Consider the following 23,922-nt stretch of genomic DNA (forward strand, 5'->3'; position numbering starts at 1 on the left):
GCCGGTGGTCCTACCTACCTTTTCTTCTTGATAGATGATGACCAATTGTTGTTCCACATTTCTTTGCATTTTGAGACTTGCTCAGACTTCTGAGTCCCCGTTTGATTAGAAGGTGTTCTGTTTACATAAAAAGGAAAATCCGTCTTTGAAAGAATAAAAAATGGTCTTGGCAACAGCACAATGAATTGCTGTGAAGCAAAGATAAGCAGCAGCAAGCATTTGGGGAGGGAAAGAAATGCGCCTGAAATCTGTTTCACTTTCATTCTGCAGTTTCAATCTGGAGAAGGACTGCTTTGAGTTACCATCAGAAACATATTCCATTTTTTAAAAATTGGTTCTGCTTATATCACTCAGTGCACTGTGTTGATTCTGATGTAAATCAGAAATGTAATTTTTAAAAGAATAACTGGAACTCACTATAGCATTGACACAATTACATTTCGGAGATGTACTGGAATATATTAACAATAAATATTAATGGCTTTTCCAAAGCTTCTCTCAAGCATGAATGTGAATTTCAGATAATACCATTGTAGTTTATTTATTGCATTTATATCTTGTCTTTCTTCCAGGCGGGAACACAAAGCAGCCGACACGGGTGGCCTCCCATCTGCACAATGATTAGACTTGAACCTATGCAGCATCTTCAAATTCACTGAACTATACCATGTGTTTTATACCCATGTTCTGGGTCTTTCGAGATTAAATTCACATTTCAAAATGGCAGGAATATGCTCAGGGCACAAAATTCTATTCATTCCACTTTCATCAAAGCCCCAAACTATAGCTCAATCTATTCAGTTGCAACTGATCGCTCTAATGTCAGTGCAGAATAAATCCACTCTGGGGTTTAACCTGAATTTTAAGGGAACTATCCAAAGGCTGAGCTGACTTTTGCCAATAAGGTTGAGTACCATGGATGGCTGGTTCAGAATTCAGACTAAAATGTGAATTCAACATCCCATTGACAATGATCTCGCCAGCTGTCAAAGCATTCAGTCATTTACAAAGTACATTAAATCAACTCATAAAGATAGGACCTATAGCTCTCATCCATGTGCAATGTTATGACTCCGACTGGGAGTTTCCCTTGAATGTGGTACTTCTTACATGATTGGGAACCTTGCTTTTGTTAGGCTTCTCAATAGGGGAAACTTTACTGCTTGGCTATATTGTGTTGGAAACAGCAACTTTCGCAAGCCTCCACTAGTTTTTGTTGTTATTACTACTATTATGTATAATTTATTACTATATTGTATGTGTATGTTATAGTGTATGCTAGTTTGCAGTTTTCCTTAACCTCTTTGTTGTGGGAGGGGCTGCAGACTATGTCATCAGAACTGGGCATGTTCAGGACTCAGACTCCATTTTAGATCTCAGATGCCTTTAGACTACAGTAGAAACAGAAATATGCTTTAGACTTCAATAGGAACTGTATCCTTACAGACTAGACAGAGACTCTGTTAGACTCTCAGAAGAGAGAGATGCTTTGGACTATGAACTACTGATTCTAAGAAAGATGCCCTATGTTACCTACACAGAGAAACTACTTCAAGTCAATTTGTAACTGGATTGATATACAAAGTACCTGTACACTGAATACGTGAAGTCTGAGTAAACCAACTATGTTACTTTCAAAGAAGTCTGCATATTTTGTCTCTTGAGAGCATGATTTAAAGACAAACATATTTTAAGGGAGAGTAGATGTTTTTGGGCAACTAAAAGGAACACTTCTGAAACTCTGCTGTGAATGTGTGTATGCTGGTGAATGCCATTTCCCACAAAAAATGTTATGACTCTAACAGGTCATGTGTTTACCAAGAGGTTATACCAACGTTTTTATAAGGTTATGACTTCTAACAAGGTCATGCCTTTCCAAAGATCATAAGACCTCCAAAATGTTCTGGAGACTTTCATTTTCCAAAATATTGTTCCCCACTACAATTTTCACCATCCTGTTGACTTCCACATACTTTAGACTTTGGGTCATCCTCAAGTAGCATGGCCATTAACTAGAAGCTACAGCCCGACCGACACCCTTAGAAGACACCAGATTGAGAAATACTGGCCCACATAATATACTTGAGAATGCAATTTGAGAATGCAGTTTAACTGCACGGAACTAGATTATATGAGTCTACACTGCCATATTACCCAGTTCAATGAAGCTAAGCCAGTCTAATTTTCAAACTGCATTACATGGCACCGTAGATGGGGCCTTCCTCTAACCTAGATGGGGTTTGAGGTTTTAAAGGTGGCAAGTAGAACATTTCCAAAGTATTGCATCCAATTATGTTTCTAGGAAGAGAAACAGGAATCGTGGGCCTCTACCATGTTTCTCTTGTCAGAAGCTACTTCATTCCACATCAAGCTAGGTGGTCCTCCAACTGTTCACTTTTTTCCCATTAGAAATCAATGACAGACATACAATATATTGGAGATAATAAAATGACATGCTAAAAAATAATCACGGGAATGTTCAGAACTGGCTTTTAGATGGACATTAGATCGTTTAAGTCCAACTGCAAGTAGTGCTTGAATTGTAGCTTTATTAAATAGCATTACGAGAACAGTACAAGCAGCCAGAATCAATATGCCAGAATGCAATTGCTTATGAATGAATGGTGCATATTTACAGCTACTCCGACATGAGGTTGTGCTGGAGCTGCAAAAATGTTATGCTGTCATCAAAACCTGGTACATCAGCTCAAATATTTGGGAAGAGAGAGCACAGCAGAAAACAGAGCTAAAGTAAAGCAACTCCAACCATCATAGCCACAGGCATTATTATGTCCGAATAACAGTGGCAAGCTTTAAATTAAGTCAATGATTATTTATAGCTGAAAAACAAATAGCCTTGAGTCAGACTGCTCAATTCTGTTCTAGTCTCAGGCGAGATTAGTGATATGTTTTCCCCCTTCTTGTTTTATTTTCCCTTTTTGATCCTGGAGTCATTTATGCACTTGCATATTTGGGAAACATGTCACAAACAAACAAAAATTGCATGAATCTTGCTATAACCTTTTCTGGATATATCAGGGTACCAGTGACTTTTATCTTTAGGGGAAAAAAATAGCGACATACATAGGACCAGGTCATGTGTGACTATAACCTTTTTTGCAAGTTAACTCTTCCTGGGAGTTAATCCCAACAATTTCAGAATTCTGGAACTTCTCAAGTGATTCCAGTATTATCACACTGATTATCAATGCAAACAAAAAAAACTCAAGTCCATATACATACAACTGAAATCTCTTTAATCAAAGCAGCCCCTGAGAAGTTTGCTACCTGACAGAAAAGACAAGGTGGCACCTTCTCCAAAGTTTGGGTACAGGAGCTTCTAAGACTGGTAGTTGACTTTTAGTTCAACACAAGGGATTGGCCAGCATTCTCAACCTGACTCAAGGGCAGGAGTCCAACTTAAAGGATTATGGGGAAGGACTGGTGTCAGACAGAGGAGCTCTATTTTCCAACACTTGACCATTTCCACATACCTCAACAAAGGCTTCTGTAGGAACATGCCTTGACCAACCTCTGGCATCTATGCCTGTTCCTGTCTCCTGTATTATACTACATTCTCTCGCCTTTAGAATCACAGAATCATAGAGTTGGAAGAAACCTCGTGGGCCATCGAGTCCAACCCCATTCTGCCAAGATGCAGGAAAATCGCATTCAAAGTGATTAAACAGAGACAGATGGCTATCCAGTCTCTATTTAAAAGCTTCCACCACACCGGGACAGAGAGTTCCACTGTTGAACAGCTGTCACAGTTAAGAAGTTCTTACTAATGTTCAGGCGGAATGTCCTTTCCTGTAGTTTGAAGCCATTGTTCCGCATCCTAGTCTCCGGGGCAGCAGAAAACAAACTTGCTCCCTCCTCCCAATGACTTTCCCTCACATATTTATACATGGCTATCATGTCTCCTCTCAGCCTTTTTTTTCTGAAGGCTAAACATGCCCAGCTCTTTAAGCCTCTCTTCATAGAGCTTGTTCTCCAGACAAGGGTCTGGAGAACAAGCTCTATGAAGAGAGGCTTAAAGAGCTGGGCATGTTTAGCCTTCAGAAAAAAAAGGCTGAGAGGAGACATGATAGCCATGTGTAAATATGTGAGGGAAAGTCATTGGGATCATTTTGGTTGCCCTTCTCTGGGCTCATTCCAGCTTATCAACATCTGCCTTAAACTTTGGTGCCCATAGTTGGACATAGTATTCCAGGTGTAGTCTGAACAAGGCAGAACAGAGGGATAGCATGACTTCCCTGGATGTAGACACTATACTCCTATTTATGCAGGCCAAAATCCCATTGGCTTTTTTTAGCTGCCGCATTACATTGTTGGCTCATGTTTAACTTGTTGTCCACGAGGACTCCAAGATCTTTTTCCCATGTACTGCTATTTCTTACGTGAGACTTGGGGTCAATAATTCTGGCATATCCCAATGCATGGGAGTTCCTAAAGGAAATTTTCCAAGCTCTAGTTCTGTACCAGCCATATGGGTAGCTGGATCTCAGGAAGGACACCCAACGTAACGTCCTTCCAGAAGCCGACAAAAACAGCACTTTGGGAACTGAATCTTCAAAGGAAAGAAGGTTTTTTTTAATAATGGTGCTGTACTATAATAAATGAACTGGAATAATTGTACTGCATTTCTTTTTTCATGGATACGGTTTTAATTGCTTTGTGCTTTGATTATATTCTAGGGTTGGGATGCTTTTATTGAGGAGAGCTTTTTATCTTTCTCTGTTTCAATTTTGTCAGCTGTCTTGAGTCCTGGGGCCAGGGAGTGGGGTGGGAAACAAAAAAAAACAAAAAACAATTAGCAACATGCCCTTTTCTTTTCCAAGATGACAGTTTCTCCCCAAATTATGAACCCACCTTCTGTTTGTGGTCTGAATTTCCTACCATCCTCCCCTATCATCTGAAGACTGACTCACCGCATCAAACCTTATGGTATCTTTCCATCTTATTGTACTTCTAACATCACTCAATTAAGCTAACTAGTCTAGTACTGTCTAGGAGAAACTCTCTCTTCCTCAGTAGGATACGTGCTTTTAACTTCTTAAGTATTCTGCTTCTAATTTTGCTGAATTAGATAATGAGACCACTTTGCCGTTTTAGGGTTCATGACACTTTGATTAATAAGGTAATATGCAATCTAAATGCTGGGTGAATGGACCGTGAAATCTTAAACTGCAGAAGTAACAATTTGTCTTAAAACATTAATCATGGAAGCTATGTAAGAGATGCTGTGACATTTGTTGAGTGTTTTTCCCTCCTCCTGCTCCAAGCAAAATTGCCACTAATGTTTTGACTGAGTAACTGAATCAAGACTTTATTTTCTGGCATCTTTCTAGCCACACCCCATTACCTGTCCCATCTGGCATATCCTTCATAAGCTGAGACTCCAGTACTGTTTGATTTGAAAAGAATTTGTCTTTGGAAAAGCTAGACAGACAAGTCACTATTCCCTAAGATAGGTACAGATCCGTTGGTAGCTTGTGACCAGGAGTCCATTCACATTACATAATAATAGTCCTATGATTCTGCATGAACTGCCATGACAATGTGCCTCAGAATCTTGGAAATTGCATTTGAGGAAAGGGAAACTGTAAATTCTCACACAGAGAGCCCCATTGCCTCTTCAAACTACAAATTCCAGCATGTCGTAGGATGTTGCTATGGCAGTTAAAGTGGAATATAGCACTATAATAATGTGATGTGAATGGACCACAGAAGTCTTAATCAAAGGATTATGCCATGCATAGGGAACCATTTCTGAACTGAATTCTCTCAGGGTTAATCTGATGGGGCTTCAATTTATCTGCAAAGATTGGCAGTCACTTTCTTGGACTACATCTAGTGTGACTTCTTGCATATCATCAAAAAAGGACATGGAACAGGGGCAAAAGAAGATACCAACTTGCATAAAACTCCATAGGTTAACTTATATGTAACAATATAAAATTAGTAATGATCTTTAAAATTACAATGTAAATAGAATTACAACAAATGCCTGAGGATGTGGACTGGTGGAGTGGGTCAGGGAACTGATTAATACTTTACTACATTAGGGCAGGGTCCCTGCAGGCCTCAAGGAGGCTGTGGTAAGACCACTTCTTTAAAAACCTTCCTTAGACCCCTCTGTACTGCACAACTACAACTTCCCATTTTTAGGCAAAGTTCTAAAGTGTGGTGGCTTTTCGACTCCAAGGGTTCCTGGATGAAGCAGATTATCTAGATCCATTTCAGCCTGGCTATGGCACAGAGACAGCTTTGGTCGCTTTGGTGGATGACCTCTGAAGAGAGCTAGACAGGGGGAATGTGTCCCTGTTGGTTCTCCTGTACCGTTCAGCAGCTTTTGATACCATCAACCATAGTATTCTTCTGGGGCTTGGAGGTACTATTCTTCAGTGGCTCCATTCCATCCTGAAGGAATGTTCTCAGAAGGTGGTACTGGGGGACTTTTGTTCAACTCCTTAACCATTGGTCTATGGAGTCCCCAAGGGCTTTGTGCTGTCCCCCATGCTGTTCAACATATAGATGAAACCACTGGGAAGGTCATCTGGAGTTTTGGAGTACAGTACCATTTATATGCAGATGACACCCAACTCTATCACTCCTTTTCACTTAATTCCAAGGAAGCAGTTCCAGTGCTAAACTGGTGCCTGGCAGCTGTAATGGACTAGAAGAGGGCAAACAAATTGAAGCTTAATCCAGTCAAGACAGATGTGCTCTTAGTCAGTCATAAGACAGATCTGGGAATAGGGAGTCAGTCTGTGTTAGATGTGCTGGTTTTGACCTACAAAGCCCTATATGGCTCCAACACTTGGTGGGAACATGGGAGAGGGCCTTTTTAGTGGCTGTTCCCAGGTTGTGGAACTCCTTCCCAAAAGAAACCAGAATAGCCTCATGCTTGGTGGTCTTCCACAAGCAGATCAAGACCTTCCTCTGCCAACAGACTTTTGGGAAAGGTAAGTGGAGGCTCTGGGGAGTGTGGATGGATTTGGAAGGAGATATGAGTTTTAAAGGCCATTTTAATGTATTTGCTGTATTTTAATTCTGTTTTTTTATCACACTGCTATTTTTATTGCTCTTTTTAAACTATTTAGTGTAGATAGATGTTAAACACCTTGAGTTTCCATGGGAAGAAAGGCAGGATAGAAATAAAGATGATTTAAAGATTAATAATAATAATAATAATAATAATAATAATTTTTTCATCTGATTAGGAAAAATTGTGATCTATGGCCTGCTGGGTGAGCGGTTCACCTGGTAACTGTGAACAACAATTTCAATGTCTCTGCTCTTCCTCCCCTTCTGAAGTCAGAAGATGTACTGCATACGTAACGAAGATACATTTCCCATCCAACCTCCCCATATATCTGTTTTTGAAAGCTCTACAGAGCCTCAAACATGTCCATTTCATGGAAAGCAGGATGGAAGGGAGAGAAATGTCCTAGAGCTGGATGCAGAAAAATGGCATCATCCTTGGGGACATTCACAATTGAAGCATCTCAAGAGGATGGCCATCATTGTATGCCCAGCTATAGAAAAGTGGCTGGATGTTTCTTTGGGGCACAAACTCCGCCACCAGCCAGGAAATGGCTGAGTTGGGGGGGGGGGGGCTACAATAGAAAAAAAGTGGGTTTTGGGGTAGTGAGATTATGGAAGCTTCACAGATTTCCAGCTTCTGCAACAGTCCAAATCATGAGTTACAATGGGACAAGTTGTATTATACCATACCTCACTTAACAATCTATAGCTTTTACCTTTAAGCCAGACGTAAGTTAGAAAAACACTTCAAACAAATGCCATCTTTATAAAGTGGGCTATCTTTAAACACTCTTTAAGATGTTTAACAATTCCCAGAATTCCCACTTACCTATAATTTCTAGGATCCCATAGTGATCTAAGGCAATAGATTAAGGTTCATAGTAAAAAAAAATATTTCCATGTTCCGTCTTTATCCAAGGTCTCGCTTGCCACTGCCTGCCTAAAGTGTGTGTTTTGCTTTTTAGACACCTCTCCCTGTCTCCCCATCTCTTTTGCCAGAGAAAGGACAAACGGCTCTTGCCAGAGGCTCTTCTCAATTCATCTTTTTACACTAAGGTCTGGAAATGAGTCCTGGGGCTGCACAAAATTAAACAAAGGACATTTTTGCAGCTCTAGAGTCAAATAGGTTGCTCACACCCCAAGGCATGAAAACTGCACATCTGAGCAGGAAAAACTCTGACCCCCTTCAAATGCCAGTTCTCCTTTCTTGTACAATTTGGGCAGAGCAAGTCTAAAGGAGCCAGCTCAGCAAAAAGGAAAGCTAATCAAATCAGAGCTGTGCCCAGAGAGAAAAACACATTACAAATGCTGAGTGGACTGATAGTGGCTCTGAATTCAGTGCTTAGCAAGAATGCGATAACATCTTTCTCTATGGAGACTCATTCTTGTTTGCATAGGCAAGAATCAGCCAAATGTGCTCCTCAAGATGTAACTCCATTGCACTGCCTATCATCCTGCATCAGTGGTAATTAATAATTTTATTCCACCTTTCCCTTGATATAAGGATTTGCATGGGATGGAATAGATTGTTGTTGCAGTACAGCAACATCTGGGAGGTAGCAATTGCCTATTCTGGAGTAGGGCATGCTTACATATGCTCAGTGGCATGGCCTCAGAATGTTAATTTTAAGAAGCATGAACACAGTGGCAGCTATATATAAGCGTTTCTCAACCTGGGTGTCTGGGACCCTGGGAAAGTTACAAGGGGGTATCAATGGAGTCACCAAAGACCATCAGAAAACACAGTATTTTCTATTGATTATGGGAGTTCGGTGTGGAAAGTTTGGCCCAATTCTATTGTTGGTGGGGCTCAGAATGCTCTTTGATTCTAGGTGAACTGTAAATCCCAGCAACTACAACTCCCAAATGACAAGGTCTATTTTACCTAAACTCCACCAGTGTTCACATTTGGGCATATTGAGTATCTGTGCCACGTTTAGTCTAGATCCATCATTGTTCGAGTCCATAGTGCTCTCTGGATGTAGGTGATCTACAAGGTCAATGCCCACCAAACTCTTACAGTATTTTTAGTTGGTCATGGGATTTCTGTGTACCAAGTTTGGTTCAATTCCATCATTGGTGGAGTTCAGAATGCTCTTTGATTATAGGGGAACTATAAATCCCAGTAACTACAACTCCCAAATGACAAAATCAATTCAAATTTGGGTGTATTAGGTAGTTGTGCCAAATTTGGTCCTGTGAATGAAAATACGTCTTGCATATCAAATATTTACATTATGATTCATAGCAGTAGTAAAATTACTGTTATGAAGTAGCAACAAAAATAATTTTATGTTGGGGGTCACCACAAAATGAGGAACTGTATTAAAAGGTGTGGCATTATGAAGGCTGAGAACCACTGATCTAAACAACAGTAAAATGATGATTTTGGGTCTTAACCATCCTATTACTACTCAGTTATCAACAACTGACTTCTATATTCATTTTTGTTCCAAGGAACTTTCCAAGTTTTGGATTTGCCCACATGGCACTTCATTGGCATGCAATACATTAGACAGCTTGTAATGGATTTGCAAAAATATAAAAATGCAACTGTGTAGAGACAGTGCCATAGCAGTAAATCTTTTTCTTGTTATTCCATTTTGATTCAAGGAACTGGAACAAAATTAATAGCCTCATCATTAATGTATTTACTGAGAACGAAATCCTCAGGGAGTTTACTTCTCAGGAACCATGTTTTCCATTGGGCTTCTATTCAATGGCAATTGGGCATTTGTATCCTGGCAATAGGTTTGCTGTGGAGCTTATCCTCCACCAGATATAATCACTGCCATCAAAAAAAAATTGGGAAGGAAACAATAATATTAATGATAGTTGTCGATTTACAATGTTTGCTGAACAATGTATCTTGCAGTGCATTGCTTATGTGCAAAGTGATGATTCCTCTTCTTTGTAATAACTATTTCCTCCTCGGGGACACAATATTCTGACATAAGAAAGAAAGCAGACGTCTCTGTAGTGTTGTTAATAATTAATTACATGTAGCTAATTATTCCACAGCTTTGGGAAAAGATGTAGGAGTCGGGATGGGAGCAGCTAAGGAAATAATAATGTGATAATTTCATAAATGCGTGCACACACACACAAAATAAGTGACTAGCTATTCCTTCTTTCAGCAACATCTGTCTCTCTCACACACACACACACTCATATACCCACCATGAAGCCATTTCTGAAGCTGCTGAAATGTTACAAATGTTCAAGAGCATTTCAACCAAGACAAGTGTGGTGCAGGAGGTTCAACAGAAGAAAACCCTGGACACAAACCAAGACACTAGGGCAGGCATGGGCAAACTTTGGCCCTCCAGGAGTTTTGGACTTCAACTCCCACAATTCCTAACAGTGGGTAGGCTGTAAGAAATTGTGAGAGTTGAAGTCCAAAACACCAGGAGGGTCGAAGTTTGCCCATGCCTGCACTAGGGCACGAATGCTCTAGTGAAACAATTTAAAAACTTGCCCTAGACCAGTGGTTCTCAATCTTTGGGTCCCCAGGTGTTTTGGCCTACAACTCCTAGAAATCCCAACCAGTTTACCAGCTGTTAGGATTTCTGGGAGTTGAAGGCCAAATATGTGGGAACCAACAGGTTGAGAACCACTGCACTAGACAAAGAGAACAGATGTGGGCATGTGACATATACCTGTGAGACAGGGGCTTCTCAGTGGCTACCTCTATTGACCTCATCACAAAGGCCCATGGATTCCTGGTAGGGTGCATGGAGAACCCATCGCTCCACACCTAGCATCACATGCCTTACCGTGACCCATGGAGAGAAGCGTTGCCACCTGGCTTCCCCCCACTGCTGATAAGACAAAGCGGTGGCATTCGCCGCCTGTTCTCCCCTTGTTCTCCCCTCCCGTGTTGCCAAAGCAGTGGCATACGTCGCTTATTATTATTATTATTATTATTATTATTATTATTATTATTATTATCTGCATTTCTATACCGCTTTTCTCACAACATAATAAATGGCAAATTCAATGCCTCACATATGTATAAAAATATCACATATCTAAATCAATAACATATAACTGTAGATAAAAACCATCAAAACTATAAAAACATTAAACATAGACATGAGCATAAAACATATTATTGCTGCAATTAACAATGTAGACCCCATTTCTTTTGTTCCCTCAATATTTTATTTTGCGCTGTGACATCACTAGACAGAGTCCAGCCAGAAGCACACATGTTTCATCTAATGGGCCAAGAAGGTCGTCTGATGAGGTCGTAGGTTTGAGAAATTTCATTTTAGAGACCTTGAAGTGACTTCTTGCTTTCTGTCTTTATTTTGCTTTTTGTCTTCTAACAGGTTGTTACCAAATAGGATTATCATTGGACATTGTAACATTTTTAACTATATTTTTAAACTGCTTTTCGTTACTTTTATTTGTGTTTTAGTTGTTAAGGTTACTTGATAGTCTAATTCCATTTTAATATTATGTGTTTTGACCAATAGCCAGCCCTTTATGTTAATTGGGATTAGATGAACAGGACCCCTGCAAAAGTGAAAAAACTGCAAATTAAAAAAAATGTATTTGTTATGTTGTCAAAGGCTTTCATGGCCGAAATCACTGGGTTGCTGTGAGTTTTCCATGCTCTATGGCCATGTTACCTGAGAGAACATCTCCTTAGGAATCTCCAGGTCTTCTAATGCCACTCTATGGCAAACGTCCACCAGAGGACCTAGAGCAGTGTTTCTCAACCTGTAGGTTCCCAGATGCTTTGGCCTTCAACAGGAGTTGTAGGCCAAAACATCTGGGGACCCACAGGTTGAGAACCACTGACCTAGAGAGTTCTAGAGAATATATTAAACAAAGCCATGAATAACAGATTCATATAGTTGGAAGAGCCCACATAGGTCATCCAGACCAACCACACAGGTCATCCAGCCTAGTGGTTCTCAACCTGTGGGTCCCCGGGCGTTTTGGCTTACAACTCCCAGAAATCCCAGCCAGTTTACCAGCTGTTAGGATTTCTGGGAGTTGAAGGCCAAAACATCTGGGGACCCACAGCTTGTGAACCACTGATCCAGCCTCTGTTTCAAAGCCTACACAGAAGGAGCTTCCACCGCACTCCAAAATAGAGAGTTCCACTGTTGAACAGCTCTCACAGTTAGGAATTTCATCCTAATCTTCAATTGGAATAATCTTTCCTATTATTTTTAACTCATTGCTCTGAGTCCATGAATAAGTGCACAAAAATCAATCTTGCAAATGTGGTGGGCCAACTCTATTGCATTTCTTTTCATTCACAAGCTCCTTCAACCTTACTTTTGGGGAAAAGTCAGGATATAAATAAAGATGATGATAAGAAGAAGCAATGAGTATTAGGGGATCAGAAGAAATGGAGAAGAAGGTCACCATAGGTTTAGAAATAGATCCACAGTCACCAATTTGCTTAGCACCTTGCTCAAAGATGTTCCACCTTCTTCGCAGCAAAACCTAAGATCCACAAGCCAGCCTTTGAAGCTCCTGGAAAGGCCGCACACTCTCTGCTTGCTGCTGCTAACTGGGAGGGCAAGAGATAGCTTCACTTTGCTTTTAAAGGAATGCTTAACTAGCTCTTTTGATACTGACTTTTTAGTGTGAACTTGTTATGGAAATGTTCTGACCTTTCAGTGCCATGGTGAGGAAAATTTTCCTTTGGGGAGTCTTACCAACTGCTTTGAGTATATTTTGTATCAAGGGCAGAGAAAGGACAGCTTTCTAGATGTCATTGGACTGCAACTCCTACCATTCCTCACCATTGGCTATTTTGACAAGGGCTAATGGGAGTTGTTATTGTTCTGTCTCCTGCCAGATAAGACAGAGAATATTATGCCCATCATTCCATGACCAGTGATCACAGTTGGAATTGTCCATGAATCTGGAAGCTCCTGAAGTGGGATAGGGAGCATAAGCAAACATCTTATTTCCTTCCCCATTATCTCATGCTATTGCTTTGATGGTTGTTTCAGTAACATGTCCATTAGAGAAGCTTCTATGGACAATAGAGTGCATAATTCAAGTAACAATTTCTCATTTATTCAAGTATTGTCTCATTATCAAATTTTGGGAAAGTTGTTTTGGAGAGAGTACCGTTTCCAGTATTTCCCAGTCTGAAACATACTGGGATCTATTTAGGTCCATGCAACAGGGTTGCAAGATGAAGATGGTGGCAGCCAGAATGGTGAATCCACTACGAATACTGAATCAGTATTGAAGAGAGTGTTTCTTACCATGGATAGCTCCTGTAATGTTCAGACATGGAGTGGATTCGCCATCAGAGGGCAGTTCAAGACAGAAGCAAATCACGGGTTTGAATCAGGGGCCAAAGATCCGAAACCTGAGAAGAGGTCCACATACAGACCTGTTGGTCCTGGGATTTCTGCCTCTATCATCCACACATGCTGCTTTGTTGCGGGATTTAGAGGCTCCCAAGATGGCTGTTGCAGGACATCCATTTTTTAAAATTAAACTCAAGATGCGAATATGCAAAGCATAGTATAAGTTCTGTTCCTGGGTTATATAAGCTGCAGGGCCATCTGTGCAGACAAGATATTGTTCCTGGATTATATATGTCTGTTCCTGATTACTCTTATTGTCAAAACAGGCACAACATTGACTAGGAGGCCACAACTTTTCCTGGTCAGAGAAAATGTGCCCTCCACCCTTTTCATGAAGTTTCTGGCACACAAATAAAGTTTTCACATTCTCCTCAACTGTCACCTTCTTTTTAGGAACATACCAATCAGAATCAAATATCTAAAACCTGGGAACATGCCTAGATAAAAAATTCCATTATTTCCAAGTGCAGGGACATACAGACATTCGAAGATGTGGATTTTTAGCTCAGAAATGGGAAAACTCCCTTTTTTTCTTTTTTTTTTTTGCTATTTGTAGTGATTGTTTCCATGTTGACAGGGAATGGTATCTGGCCACCCTCCTGTTTGCTGTGGAAGCTCCTGGGATAAAGGTACTGTCTGGACAAGCCCCCACTGGCATGGAAGTCCAGAGCCATTACTAGCTATGGACTTTGCTCCCCCTTCTCCCAACCTAACGAAGTCCTTTTAACTCTTTCAAAAGTTAAAAGTTCAAAATGCTACTTGGAGGATCCTGCTGAATGGGGAAAATTCAAGGGGGGGAAGGAGTTTGCAAAAATTGGAAAGAGGCATTTTGTGTGAACAGAGCCTATTTCTCCTGAAGCCAATCCACTCAATCTTTTACTTTTCTGAACCAAGAAGGATTTTGACATAACATAGGAATCAGAGAAGGGCAATGAGGTACTAAAAAAAAAACCAGTTTTCCCATCAGGGAGTTTTAGCAAAACAAGATGTCCATATATTCCCTATCATTTTCTTCATTAAATTGAAAAGACTCACAACCTCCTGCACCCAGACTTTCTTAACCCACCAAATCCTTTATTAATTGTAAAGGAACTGCAACCTTAAATCCATTTGCACCCTTAATCTCTCTGAGTCTATCCAGAAAGCCTTCTCTGATATTGTATTTTGGCAGTTCTGTGGAAGCTTCAATGTTGGTAATAGGAAAATGTCAGCTGAATGCTGAAAAAAGACTTTCCAAAGGCATGGATTGGCTGAGGGAATAGGTACAAGGGAGGTGCAACTGTGCTTCATTTGAGGTTTTAAAAACCATACAAAACATCATATGCTGGTGAGGAAGTTGAGGAGAATGTCCTCATAACTAAAGAAAAGCCTGTCTCCAAATCCACCCAAATCAAAATCTGGGGTGACAAGAAGTAACAGTCCGCCTCCGAGTGTGAACGTGTTGCTGGAAATATGAACACATTTCCAGGACTCAGAGTGTCAAAGAGTGTTGTGCAAACCCCTTGTTACATCAACTCCAGGCCATTCCAGGGCCCTGTTTGAAATGCCAGAGAGCTGTGGTTTTATAGAGAGACTCTCCAAAGTAGTCTTTCTTTTCACCTAGAATCATAGAGTTGGAAGAGACCTTGTGGGCCATCCAGTCTAACCCCCTGCCAAGAAGCAGGAAAATTGCATCCAGAGAGATGATCTGCTTCAATGTATAAACCAACCTCCTCCAGCTTGGCATCTTCCAGGTGTGCTGACTACACATCCCATCATCCACAGCCAGCATGGCTCCTGACTGAGTTTACAGATCTGGAAGGCATGAAACTGCAGAAGACTGGTGGTGGCATTCCTTTTTGGAACATCACCTGCAAAACCCCACTGATTTGATCATTTGCAAACAGTTATGTGAAAAAGGCTCCCTTCTCTTCAGTGTTCTCTTCAGTGTCCTCTCAAATTTTAAATTTCATTTATCTATACCAGTGGTTCTTGACCTTCCTAATGCCGCGATCCCTTAATACAGTTCCTCATGTTATGGTGACCGTCAACCATAAAATTATTTTTGTAGCTACTTCATAACTGTCATTTTGCTACTGTTATGAATTGTAATATTAATATGCAGGATGTATTTTCATTCACTGGACCAAATTTACACAAGATGCCCAAATTTGAATACCGCTGGGGTTGGGGGGGAATTGATTTTGTCATTTGGGAGTTGTAGTTGCTGGGATTTATAGTTCATCTACAATCAAAGGGCACTCTGAACTCCACCACTGATGGAATTGAACCAAACTTGGCACACAGAACTCCCATGACCAACAGAAAATACTGGAAGGGTTTGGTGGGCATTGAACTTGAGTTTTGGAGTTGTAGATGGACTCAAAAATGATGGATCTGGACCAAACTTGGCACAAATACTCAATATGCCCAAATGTGAACACTGGTGGAGTTTGGGAGTTGTAGTTTCTGGCATTTGGGAGTTGTAGTTTCTGGGATTTACAGTTCACATAGGTGACCAAAGAGTATTCTGAACCCCACCAACAACAGAATTTGGCCAAACTTCCCACACATAACCCAATGACCAACAGAAAATACCATGTTTTCTGATTGTCTTTGGCAACCCCTCTGGCACCTCACTTGTGACCCCACCCCCCAAGGGTCCTAACCCCCAGGTTGAGAAACACTGATCTGTACACAAAGCTGAATAGCAATGAATGGTTGTAAAGAGAAATTGCAGTGGAAGGGAATAGGAAAAGAGAAGTCAAAGAGAACATAAATACACAAATCTGAGAGCATCCTGAGTGGACCTCTATAGCAGTTTGATCCCCCTGCCGTAGCTAGAAAAACCTGAGCTTTGTAGTCTGATGAAAGCATTAGAGCTCTTTGGCAGAGAATTCTAAATGAAACTATACATCTCAGGATCCCAAAGGCAAAATGATAGTAATTCAAGTGGGACCAAAGTGATGTAAAAGTACTTGAGAACTTTATTACATGACATTGATAAAGTGAAATTATAGCACAATAAAAACACTTGTGGTACAATGTTATGCCTGTACCATAATTGCATTGCACTTGGAATTGCGATTGGACTGTCTCTTTTCATTTATATATATAAAAAAACCTGTGAATGAATCCAGTATGTCGGTGTTGTTCCACCACTATTTCATATGAAATGGGTTTTTTTGGCCACACTCCCAATATTGTGAAGTGGAAGAAGGTCTCAAAACAAAATAGAAAAATAAACCATAGTATGTATGTGCTAGATATAGGAAACAGGACTACGCAAAAGACTGGCAGCAGGAATTCACAATACCAAAGCAACAAATTGTGAAATTGTAATGGGATATGAAAGCAATCACTTCAATAAGAATATGTTTTTGTTTGCTTTTTTTTCATGTCAGGAGCGACATGAGAAACTGCAAGTCGCTTCTGCTGTGAGAGAATTGGCCATCTGCAAGGACGTTGCCCAGGGGATGCCCAGATGTTTTACCATCCTGTAGGAGACTTCTTTCATGTCCCTGGGTGGAAAGCTGGAGCTGACAGACAGGAGCTCACTCTGCTCCCCGGATTCAAATTGCCGACCTTTTAGTCAGCAGTTCATCCGGCACAAGGGTTTAACCCATTGCACCACAGGGAGCTGTTCAAATGAGGTGATTGCCACGAGACAACAGACTAGTGTAATAAAGTCTTAAAATACCAAGAAGCCTTGTGATTCCTTAGATATAAACAGATTGATTATGGTATATGTTTGGTGGACAAGAGGGAGTGAAATGCTACCCTAAATGAGAGGGAGAAGCAGTTAACAGAGAAGTCAGTCAGCAGAGACTAAAATGCAGACAGTTCAATCAGTGATAATTTCCTTATACACCGTAGCTATTCACAAAACTAACGCTGAAGGATAACACAGAAATCCATGCATCAGTGAGGTACTTAAGACATGTTGTGTTGATGATAGTGATAACAGCAAGAACAAAAATGAGAAATAGAGCTGAATACTCAATGAGTTATAGCTGAGCAGTTTCCCATTGCAATCTGGATTTGGAAGTTCTTTAATTCAGAAATGAATTCCCATGTCCTAATGGCACAGAATCTTCTGATGTTTTTTACACCATAATTTGTAGCCGTTTAAATCTCCACTCAGTCATGGAAACTCCCCCTGAGGACACAGGTCCACAGTTTGGGGGTCTTCCTGGACTCAATGCAGATGCTTGGTGCTCAGGTATCAGTGGTGGTCAGGAGGGCATTTGCACAGGTAAAACTTGTCCACCAACTGTGACCATACTTTGAGAAGCCTAACTTGGCCATGGCAGTCCACGCCTTGGTTACATCTAGGTTGGATCACTGCAATGCACTCTATGTGGGGCTCCCTTTGATGACAGCCAGGAAATTGCAACTTGTGCAGGTTATTAAGTGGAACTAGTTACAGAGAGTGGATGACACCTCTACTGAAGCAGCTCCACTAGCTGCCGATAAGCTCCCGGGACCAATTCAAAGAGCAGGTTGTTGCCTATAAAGTCCTAAACTGTTCGGGTCCTGCTTATCTTTGTGGCCATATCTGCCTTTATGAACTGGCACGAGAGCTAAGATCTACTAGGGAGGCTCTTCTCTTGCTCCTACCTCTGTCGCAAGCAGTTGTTGGGAACAAGGGAGAGGGCCTTCACAAGGACAGTTGGTGGGGATGAGAGATAGTGCCTTCTCGGTGGTGATCCCCCGGCTCTGGAACTCTCTCTCTAGGGAGACTAGAATAGCCCGCACGTTTCACCTTTCGGAAAGACCCGAAGACTTGGATGTTCCAATGCGCCTTTGAATAATGGTTCAGCTACTGATCACATCTGCCCAGCCCTCATCTTTTGGTAGGATCTCCAGCACTTTATTCCTAGCCCCTGACCTTATGGTTTATGTTGCACTAGCCCTGTCCTGCCCTGTTAGTCTCAAATCTGCACATTTTTTCGGCCATTGGTTGTGTGTTGTTCGGTTATGTTTTATGATGTCTTCAATTTTATTGGTTTTATTGTTTTAATATAATTGATTGTTATATGTTTTTAACAGTTTTACTTTGCAACCTCGTTTATATTGGGCTTGGTCCTCATGTAAGCCGCCCCAAGTCCCTTCGGGGAGATGGAGGCCGGATATAAGGAATATAAGATCATCTGGGGAGGCCCTACTCTCGATCCCGCCTGTGTCACAGATACGTTTGGTGGGAACGAGAGACAGAGCCTTCTCAATGGTGGCCCCTTGGCTATGCAACGCCCTTCCTAGAGACATTAGATCAGCCCCCTCCCTCTTAACATTTCGGAAAAGAGTCAAGACCTGGATGTTCGAGCAAGCGTTTGAAAATGTAATGTAAAAGACATGGGAACTTGGAATGACTTGACAACAAGATGGATAATGTTTTTAATTAGGAGATGAAATTGGCTGTTTTTATTACTTTTGTTTGGTTTTATATTATGTATTAATGTTTTAAATGTTTCATGATGTTCTTGGGCATCGAATTATTGCCTCTGTAAACCGCCCTGAGTCGCCTGAGGGCTGAGAAGAGCAGTATACAAATATAGTAAACAAATAAATGAATAAATAAGTAAATAAATATAAGGATAAAGTTGTTGTTGCTGCTGTTGTTATTATTATTATTATTATTATTATTATTATTATTATTATTATGGAAAGTTACTGGGTGACCTTGGGCAAATGACTTTCTCAGCCTCAAAGGAAGGCAATGGCAAAATCTCTCTGAACAACTCTTGCCAAGAATACCCCATGATATGTTTGTCTTTGGGGCACAGAAATGGCTTGAAGGCACATAACAACCAAGGGGCCTTAAACTACTTTTTTAAACCAGGCATGGGCAAACTTGGGCCCTCCAGGTGTTTTGGACTTCAACTCCCACAATTCCTTACAGCCTCAGGCCCCTTTCCAAGGCTGTAAGGATTTGTGGGAGTTTAAGTCCAAAACACCTGGAGGGCCCAAGTTTGCGCATGCCTGGTTTACACTCAAAAGTTGGAGCGTGGATCAGACAGCTTTTCAAATATTAGTCATTCTCTGGTGGCATTCCCTTCCTCTAAAAAAAATAGTTGCACCAAATCCCCAAATTGTTTTTAAGCTGGAGGAGTTTAAATGTGTAGGAGATCATTAAGGAGGAGGGAGCACAGAAACCAAATGTCTAAGGGAAAAATACTCTTCCCTCTCAGATCACAATTAGAGTGGTGGAAAAAGAAGGAGAAACACCTAATCTCAAGGATGGTGACTCACAGTAGAAACGGCTGAAGGGAAGCCAAGCGATGGATAAGCCAAGTAGGATAGACAGAAAACAAAAGTGGGTGTAAAGGACAATCTTTCAGGCTGATTTAGCATCATGGCTTTGCTAGCCTCAATGTGATAGGCTTCTGATTTTTTTGAATGCTATACATTTCCATTTTGAATGAACGGTTGTACTATTTCTATTACATTTCTTTCCTGTATCTGTATAAATATAAGCAGCACAATCACAGGGGAGAAAGCCCTTGGAACTCTGGATTATGTTTTTGGGACAATTACAAAATATGTTTTTAAAATTCTAGTAATAAGACATTCTGCCTGCAACTGAGCACCTTGTGGTGCATCTAAGGGTAAAGGCAAAGATCTAGTCGTGTTTGACTCTGGGGGGGGGGGGGGGGGGCGATGCTCATCTCCATTTCTAATCCAAAGAGCCGGCGTTGTCCATAGACACCTCCAAAGTCATGTGGGCAGCATGACTGCATGGGATGCCGTTTACCTTCCCACAGAAGTGGTACTTATTGATTTACTCACATTTGCATATTTTTGAATTGCTAGGTTGGAAGAAGCTGGGTCACCCAGCTTCCTGGGTTCAAACCGCCAACCTTTTCATCAGCAAGTTCAGCATCTACGCAGCAGAATTTATGCAGTTTGACCCCACTAACTGCCATGGCTGATTAAACTACGATTATGGATGATGTGGATTTAATATTGAATGTAATGTTTTTCAATGTTTAATATATATTAATTTTAATTTTAATTTAATGTTTATTGGAATTGTATGTGTTCTAAGGCATTGAATGATTGCCTATATGTAAGCCACCTTGAATCCCCTTTGGGGTAGAGAAAGGCAGGGTATAAATAGGGTAAATAAATAAATAGTTTTGTATTTATTTATTTATTTACAGTATTTCTATTCCACCCTTCTCACCCTTAAAGTGACTCAAGGCAGATCACAGAATGTATAAACGGCAAATGTTCAATGTCATTAAGGCATACAGGACAGACAGACAAATAGAGGTATGTGTTAGCATTTTTCCAACTTCAGTGTCCTAGAAGCTATGCTCTATTCTGGCCACAGGGAGGTACTGTCACTCCATCCTCTATGACGATGAGCCTTTGGATCACAGACTTTCCTCCTGTTCTTTGATTGCCTGCTTTTTATGGTGCCGTAAAATACCTCCCCACTTAAGTGGTGCCTAATTTCCCTACTCACAACTCATAGCTGTTTTTGAACTGTTTAGGTGGACAGTAAGCTAGGCTGGAGGTCGGGTGCTCACCCCGTCTCAGGCTCGAACTGCAAACCTTTCAGTTGGGAAAGATCTATTGCTGCTCGTGATTAACCAGCTGTGCTAAAGCCCGGTCTTTATAAGGTCTTTAGCCTTCCCTGCCAAAGAGTGCTCATCACTTGCCAAACTAAAACCCACAGCTTTAAGCTATTTCAGTTAAAGTCGGATCGAACTGCATTAATTCTACAGTGTGGATGCACCCTCTATGAAACAGTAATGTCCTTGTGTTGATCCAGAATATCAGAGGAGGGGAGGCAGGATGGAAAAGGAGATTTTCACAGATTGAGCATTCTTGACACAGAATTCCAAAATTCAAAACACCCCAAAACTCCAAATCATCTACTTGGGTATCTGAGATAGTGACACCTTTGCTTTCTAATGATAGGATGTAAACAAATTTTGCTTTGTGCACATTTTAAAAAAAGAATTGTGTGTAAAATCACCTTCAGGCTATGTGTTTATCTGAAACACAAATGAATTGCATGCTTACTTCTGCGTGCCACATCCAAGGTAACTTATTATGTATTTATATGCAAATACAGGTATTTCAAAACCTAAAAAAAAGATCTAAAATATGAAACTCTTCTGTTGAAGTGTTTTGGAGATGGAATACTCAACTTTGGTAGTAGCAATTTATTCAAATGCCACAAACTCCAGAGTGCTTGCAGCAAGGAAGAGTTGCCTTCCACAACCCAGGCATTCAATATACTCTATGCTTGTCTTGGAGCAGCGAAACTATCATGCTCAATGTAAGCCAGAGAAAGAGGAAAGAGACCCAGGATGAGGAGGAGGAAGAGGAAGACAGAAAAGAATGAGGAGGATGGAAGGGAGAGAAGGAGATAAAAGTAAAGGAAGAGCAAATAGAAGAGAGGAGGGAAGGAGATGAAGAGGAAGAAGAGCCAATGGAGAAAGACTGGAAGAGGAGGAGGAGAGGAAGAGATGGAGAAGAGAAAGAGCAACTGGAGGAAGAAGGTAAGAAGAGGAAGAGGAGGAAGAAAAGGAGAAAGAGATGAAGCAAAAGGAGAGCAGGTGGAGGAGGATGGAAGAGCAAGAGGAGGAGAAAGATGATAAGAAAATGGAGGAAGAGGAAGGAGAAGAAAAAAGGCAGAAGATGAAGAGGAAGGAAAGAAGTGAAGGGAAAGGGACACAGAAGAGGAAGAGCAAGCAGAGGAGGATAGAGGAAGAGGAGGAATGAAAGGAGAAAATGGAGATGTAGATGTAGAAGAGGAGGAGCAAATGGAGCAAGATGGAGGAAGAAGATAAGAAGAGGAAGAAGAAGGGAAGGAGAAAGGGGAGAAGTAGTTGTAGAAGACCAAGAGCAAGTGGAGGAAGAGGGAGGAAGAAGGTAAGAAGAAGAGGGAAAGGAGAAAAGAAAGAAGTACATGTAGAAGAGGGAGAGCAAGTGGAGGAAGAGGGGGGAAGAAGATAAGAAGAGGGAAAAGAGGAAGGAAAGCAGAAAAGAGAGAAGTAGGTGTAGAAGAAGAAGAGCAAGTGGAGGAAGAAGGTAAGAAGAGCAAGAGGAGGAAGGAAAGGAGAAAAGGGAGCAGTAGATGGAGAGGAGCAAGAGAAAGTGGAGTGAGATGGAGGAAGAAGGTAAGAAGAGGAAGAGGAAGAAGGAAAGTAGAAAGAGATGAAGCAAAGGAAGAGCAGGTGGAGGAGGATGGAAGAGCAGGAGGAAGAAGATAAGAAAATGGAGGAAGAGGAGAAGGAGAAGGCAGAAGAGGAAGAGGAAGGAAAGAAGAGAAGTGAAAGGGAAGAGCAAGCGGAGGAGGATAAAGGAGGAGGAATGAAAGGAAAAAATGGAGAAGTAGAGGAAGATGGAGGAAGAAGATAAGAAGAGGAGGAAGAAGAAGGGGAGGAGAAAAGGGAGAAGTAGATGGAGAAGAGAAAAAACATGTGGAGGAAGAAAATAAGAAGAGGAGGAGGAGGAGATGAAGAGATTGGAGAAGAGGAAGAGCAAGTGGAGGAAGAAGGTAAGAAGAGGAAGAGGAGGAAGGAAAGGAGAAAGACATGAAGCAAAGGAAGAGCTGGTGGAGAAGGCTGGAGAAGGACAGTAGAAAGAGAAGGGACAAGGTGGGAGGAGAGAATAAAGAAGGAAAAGAATGACTTCAAGGAGATTGAATCGGAAGACCTGGAGGAAGGATGGGGAAAGAGAGAGGGGGGTAATGAGAGAGGTAGTGAGACAGGAGAAGGCTGAAGAAGTGGAGCAGGAGGGCTTGGAACTGGCGCTTCTTTCCAAAACCAAGGTTGCGGGCTGTACCTGTTGGAGGGGAGCGAGCCCGGCGGAGGGCGTCGGAGGGGCGCGCTGGGCGACCGGAGGGACCTCATCATCATCATCATGACTCGGGGGCTGCTCTCCGCCGTCGTGGCTCGGACCTCCTTCTCCCAGCCCCTGGGCAAGAAGCAAGAAGCCAAACTTAAGCGGAGTGCTGGAGCCTCCCGCTCCCGGCAAAGCCGTGGAGCCACGTCCCCTTCTGCCCCGCACCCCCGCTCCCAGGAGGCAAGCCGACCGACCCCCGCCATCCCTGTGGGTCCCCGGCTTACCTCGCCCCGCTGGAGCCGTCGGCGGAGAGCCAGGCGAGGCAGAGGCAGAGGAGGAGGCTGCCCAGCAGAGCCGCCAGGGAGAGCACCGCCCGATGCATCGTCCCCTCCGAGCCCCCGCCGGAGAGCAGACCGAGAGCAGAGGGAGGCAGACGCGGCTTGGATGGGAGGGAAGGAGGCAAGGCGGGCGGAGGGGCGGCGACTGCTTCCCAGCCCAGGGTCGCCCCCTCCTTCCCCTCGGCGCGGCTCCTCCCCGTACCCCCTCCCTTCCTCCACCCCCCCCCCCCCCACGGCGCCACTGACATCAGCCTCGCCTCCTTCTGGGTTTGCCGGAGGGGGCCGCTTCCCCCTTGCTTGGCTCGCCAGGCGGAGAAGGGGTCACCCCACGCCCCCAAGAGGCCGAGGGAGAGGAGAGGCTCCGGCGAGGGGAGGGGGCTCCTCAACCCATCTCCCAAATG

General features: G+C 42.1%; 1 protein-coding gene across 1 annotated transcript in view; it reads right to left on the bottom strand.

Moving 5' to 3' along the window:
• ST8SIA6 (ST8 alpha-N-acetyl-neuraminide alpha-2,8-sialyltransferase 6) overlaps window positions 1–23,695 on the bottom strand; it is a 62,312-nt gene extending 38,617 nt beyond the window's left edge. The window contains exons 1-3 of the mRNA XM_060782342.2: window positions 23,468–23,695; window positions 23,184–23,315; window positions 19–117 (exon numbers count right to left, since the gene is read on the bottom strand). Of these exons, the coding sequence (XP_060638325.2) occupies window positions 19–117; window positions 23,184–23,315; window positions 23,468–23,565 (329 nt within the window). The 5' untranslated portion in view covers window positions 23,566–23,695. The remainder of the gene's footprint in view (window positions 1–18; window positions 118–23,183; window positions 23,316–23,467) is intronic.
• Between the last annotated feature and the right edge of the window lie 227 nt (window positions 23,696–23,922).

The sequence above is a fragment of the Anolis sagrei genome, chromosome 6 (assembly GCF_037176765.1).
Source record: "Anolis sagrei isolate rAnoSag1 chromosome 6, rAnoSag1.mat, whole genome shotgun sequence".
Taxonomy (NCBI): Eukaryota; Metazoa; Chordata; class Lepidosauria; order Squamata; family Dactyloidae; genus Anolis; species Anolis sagrei.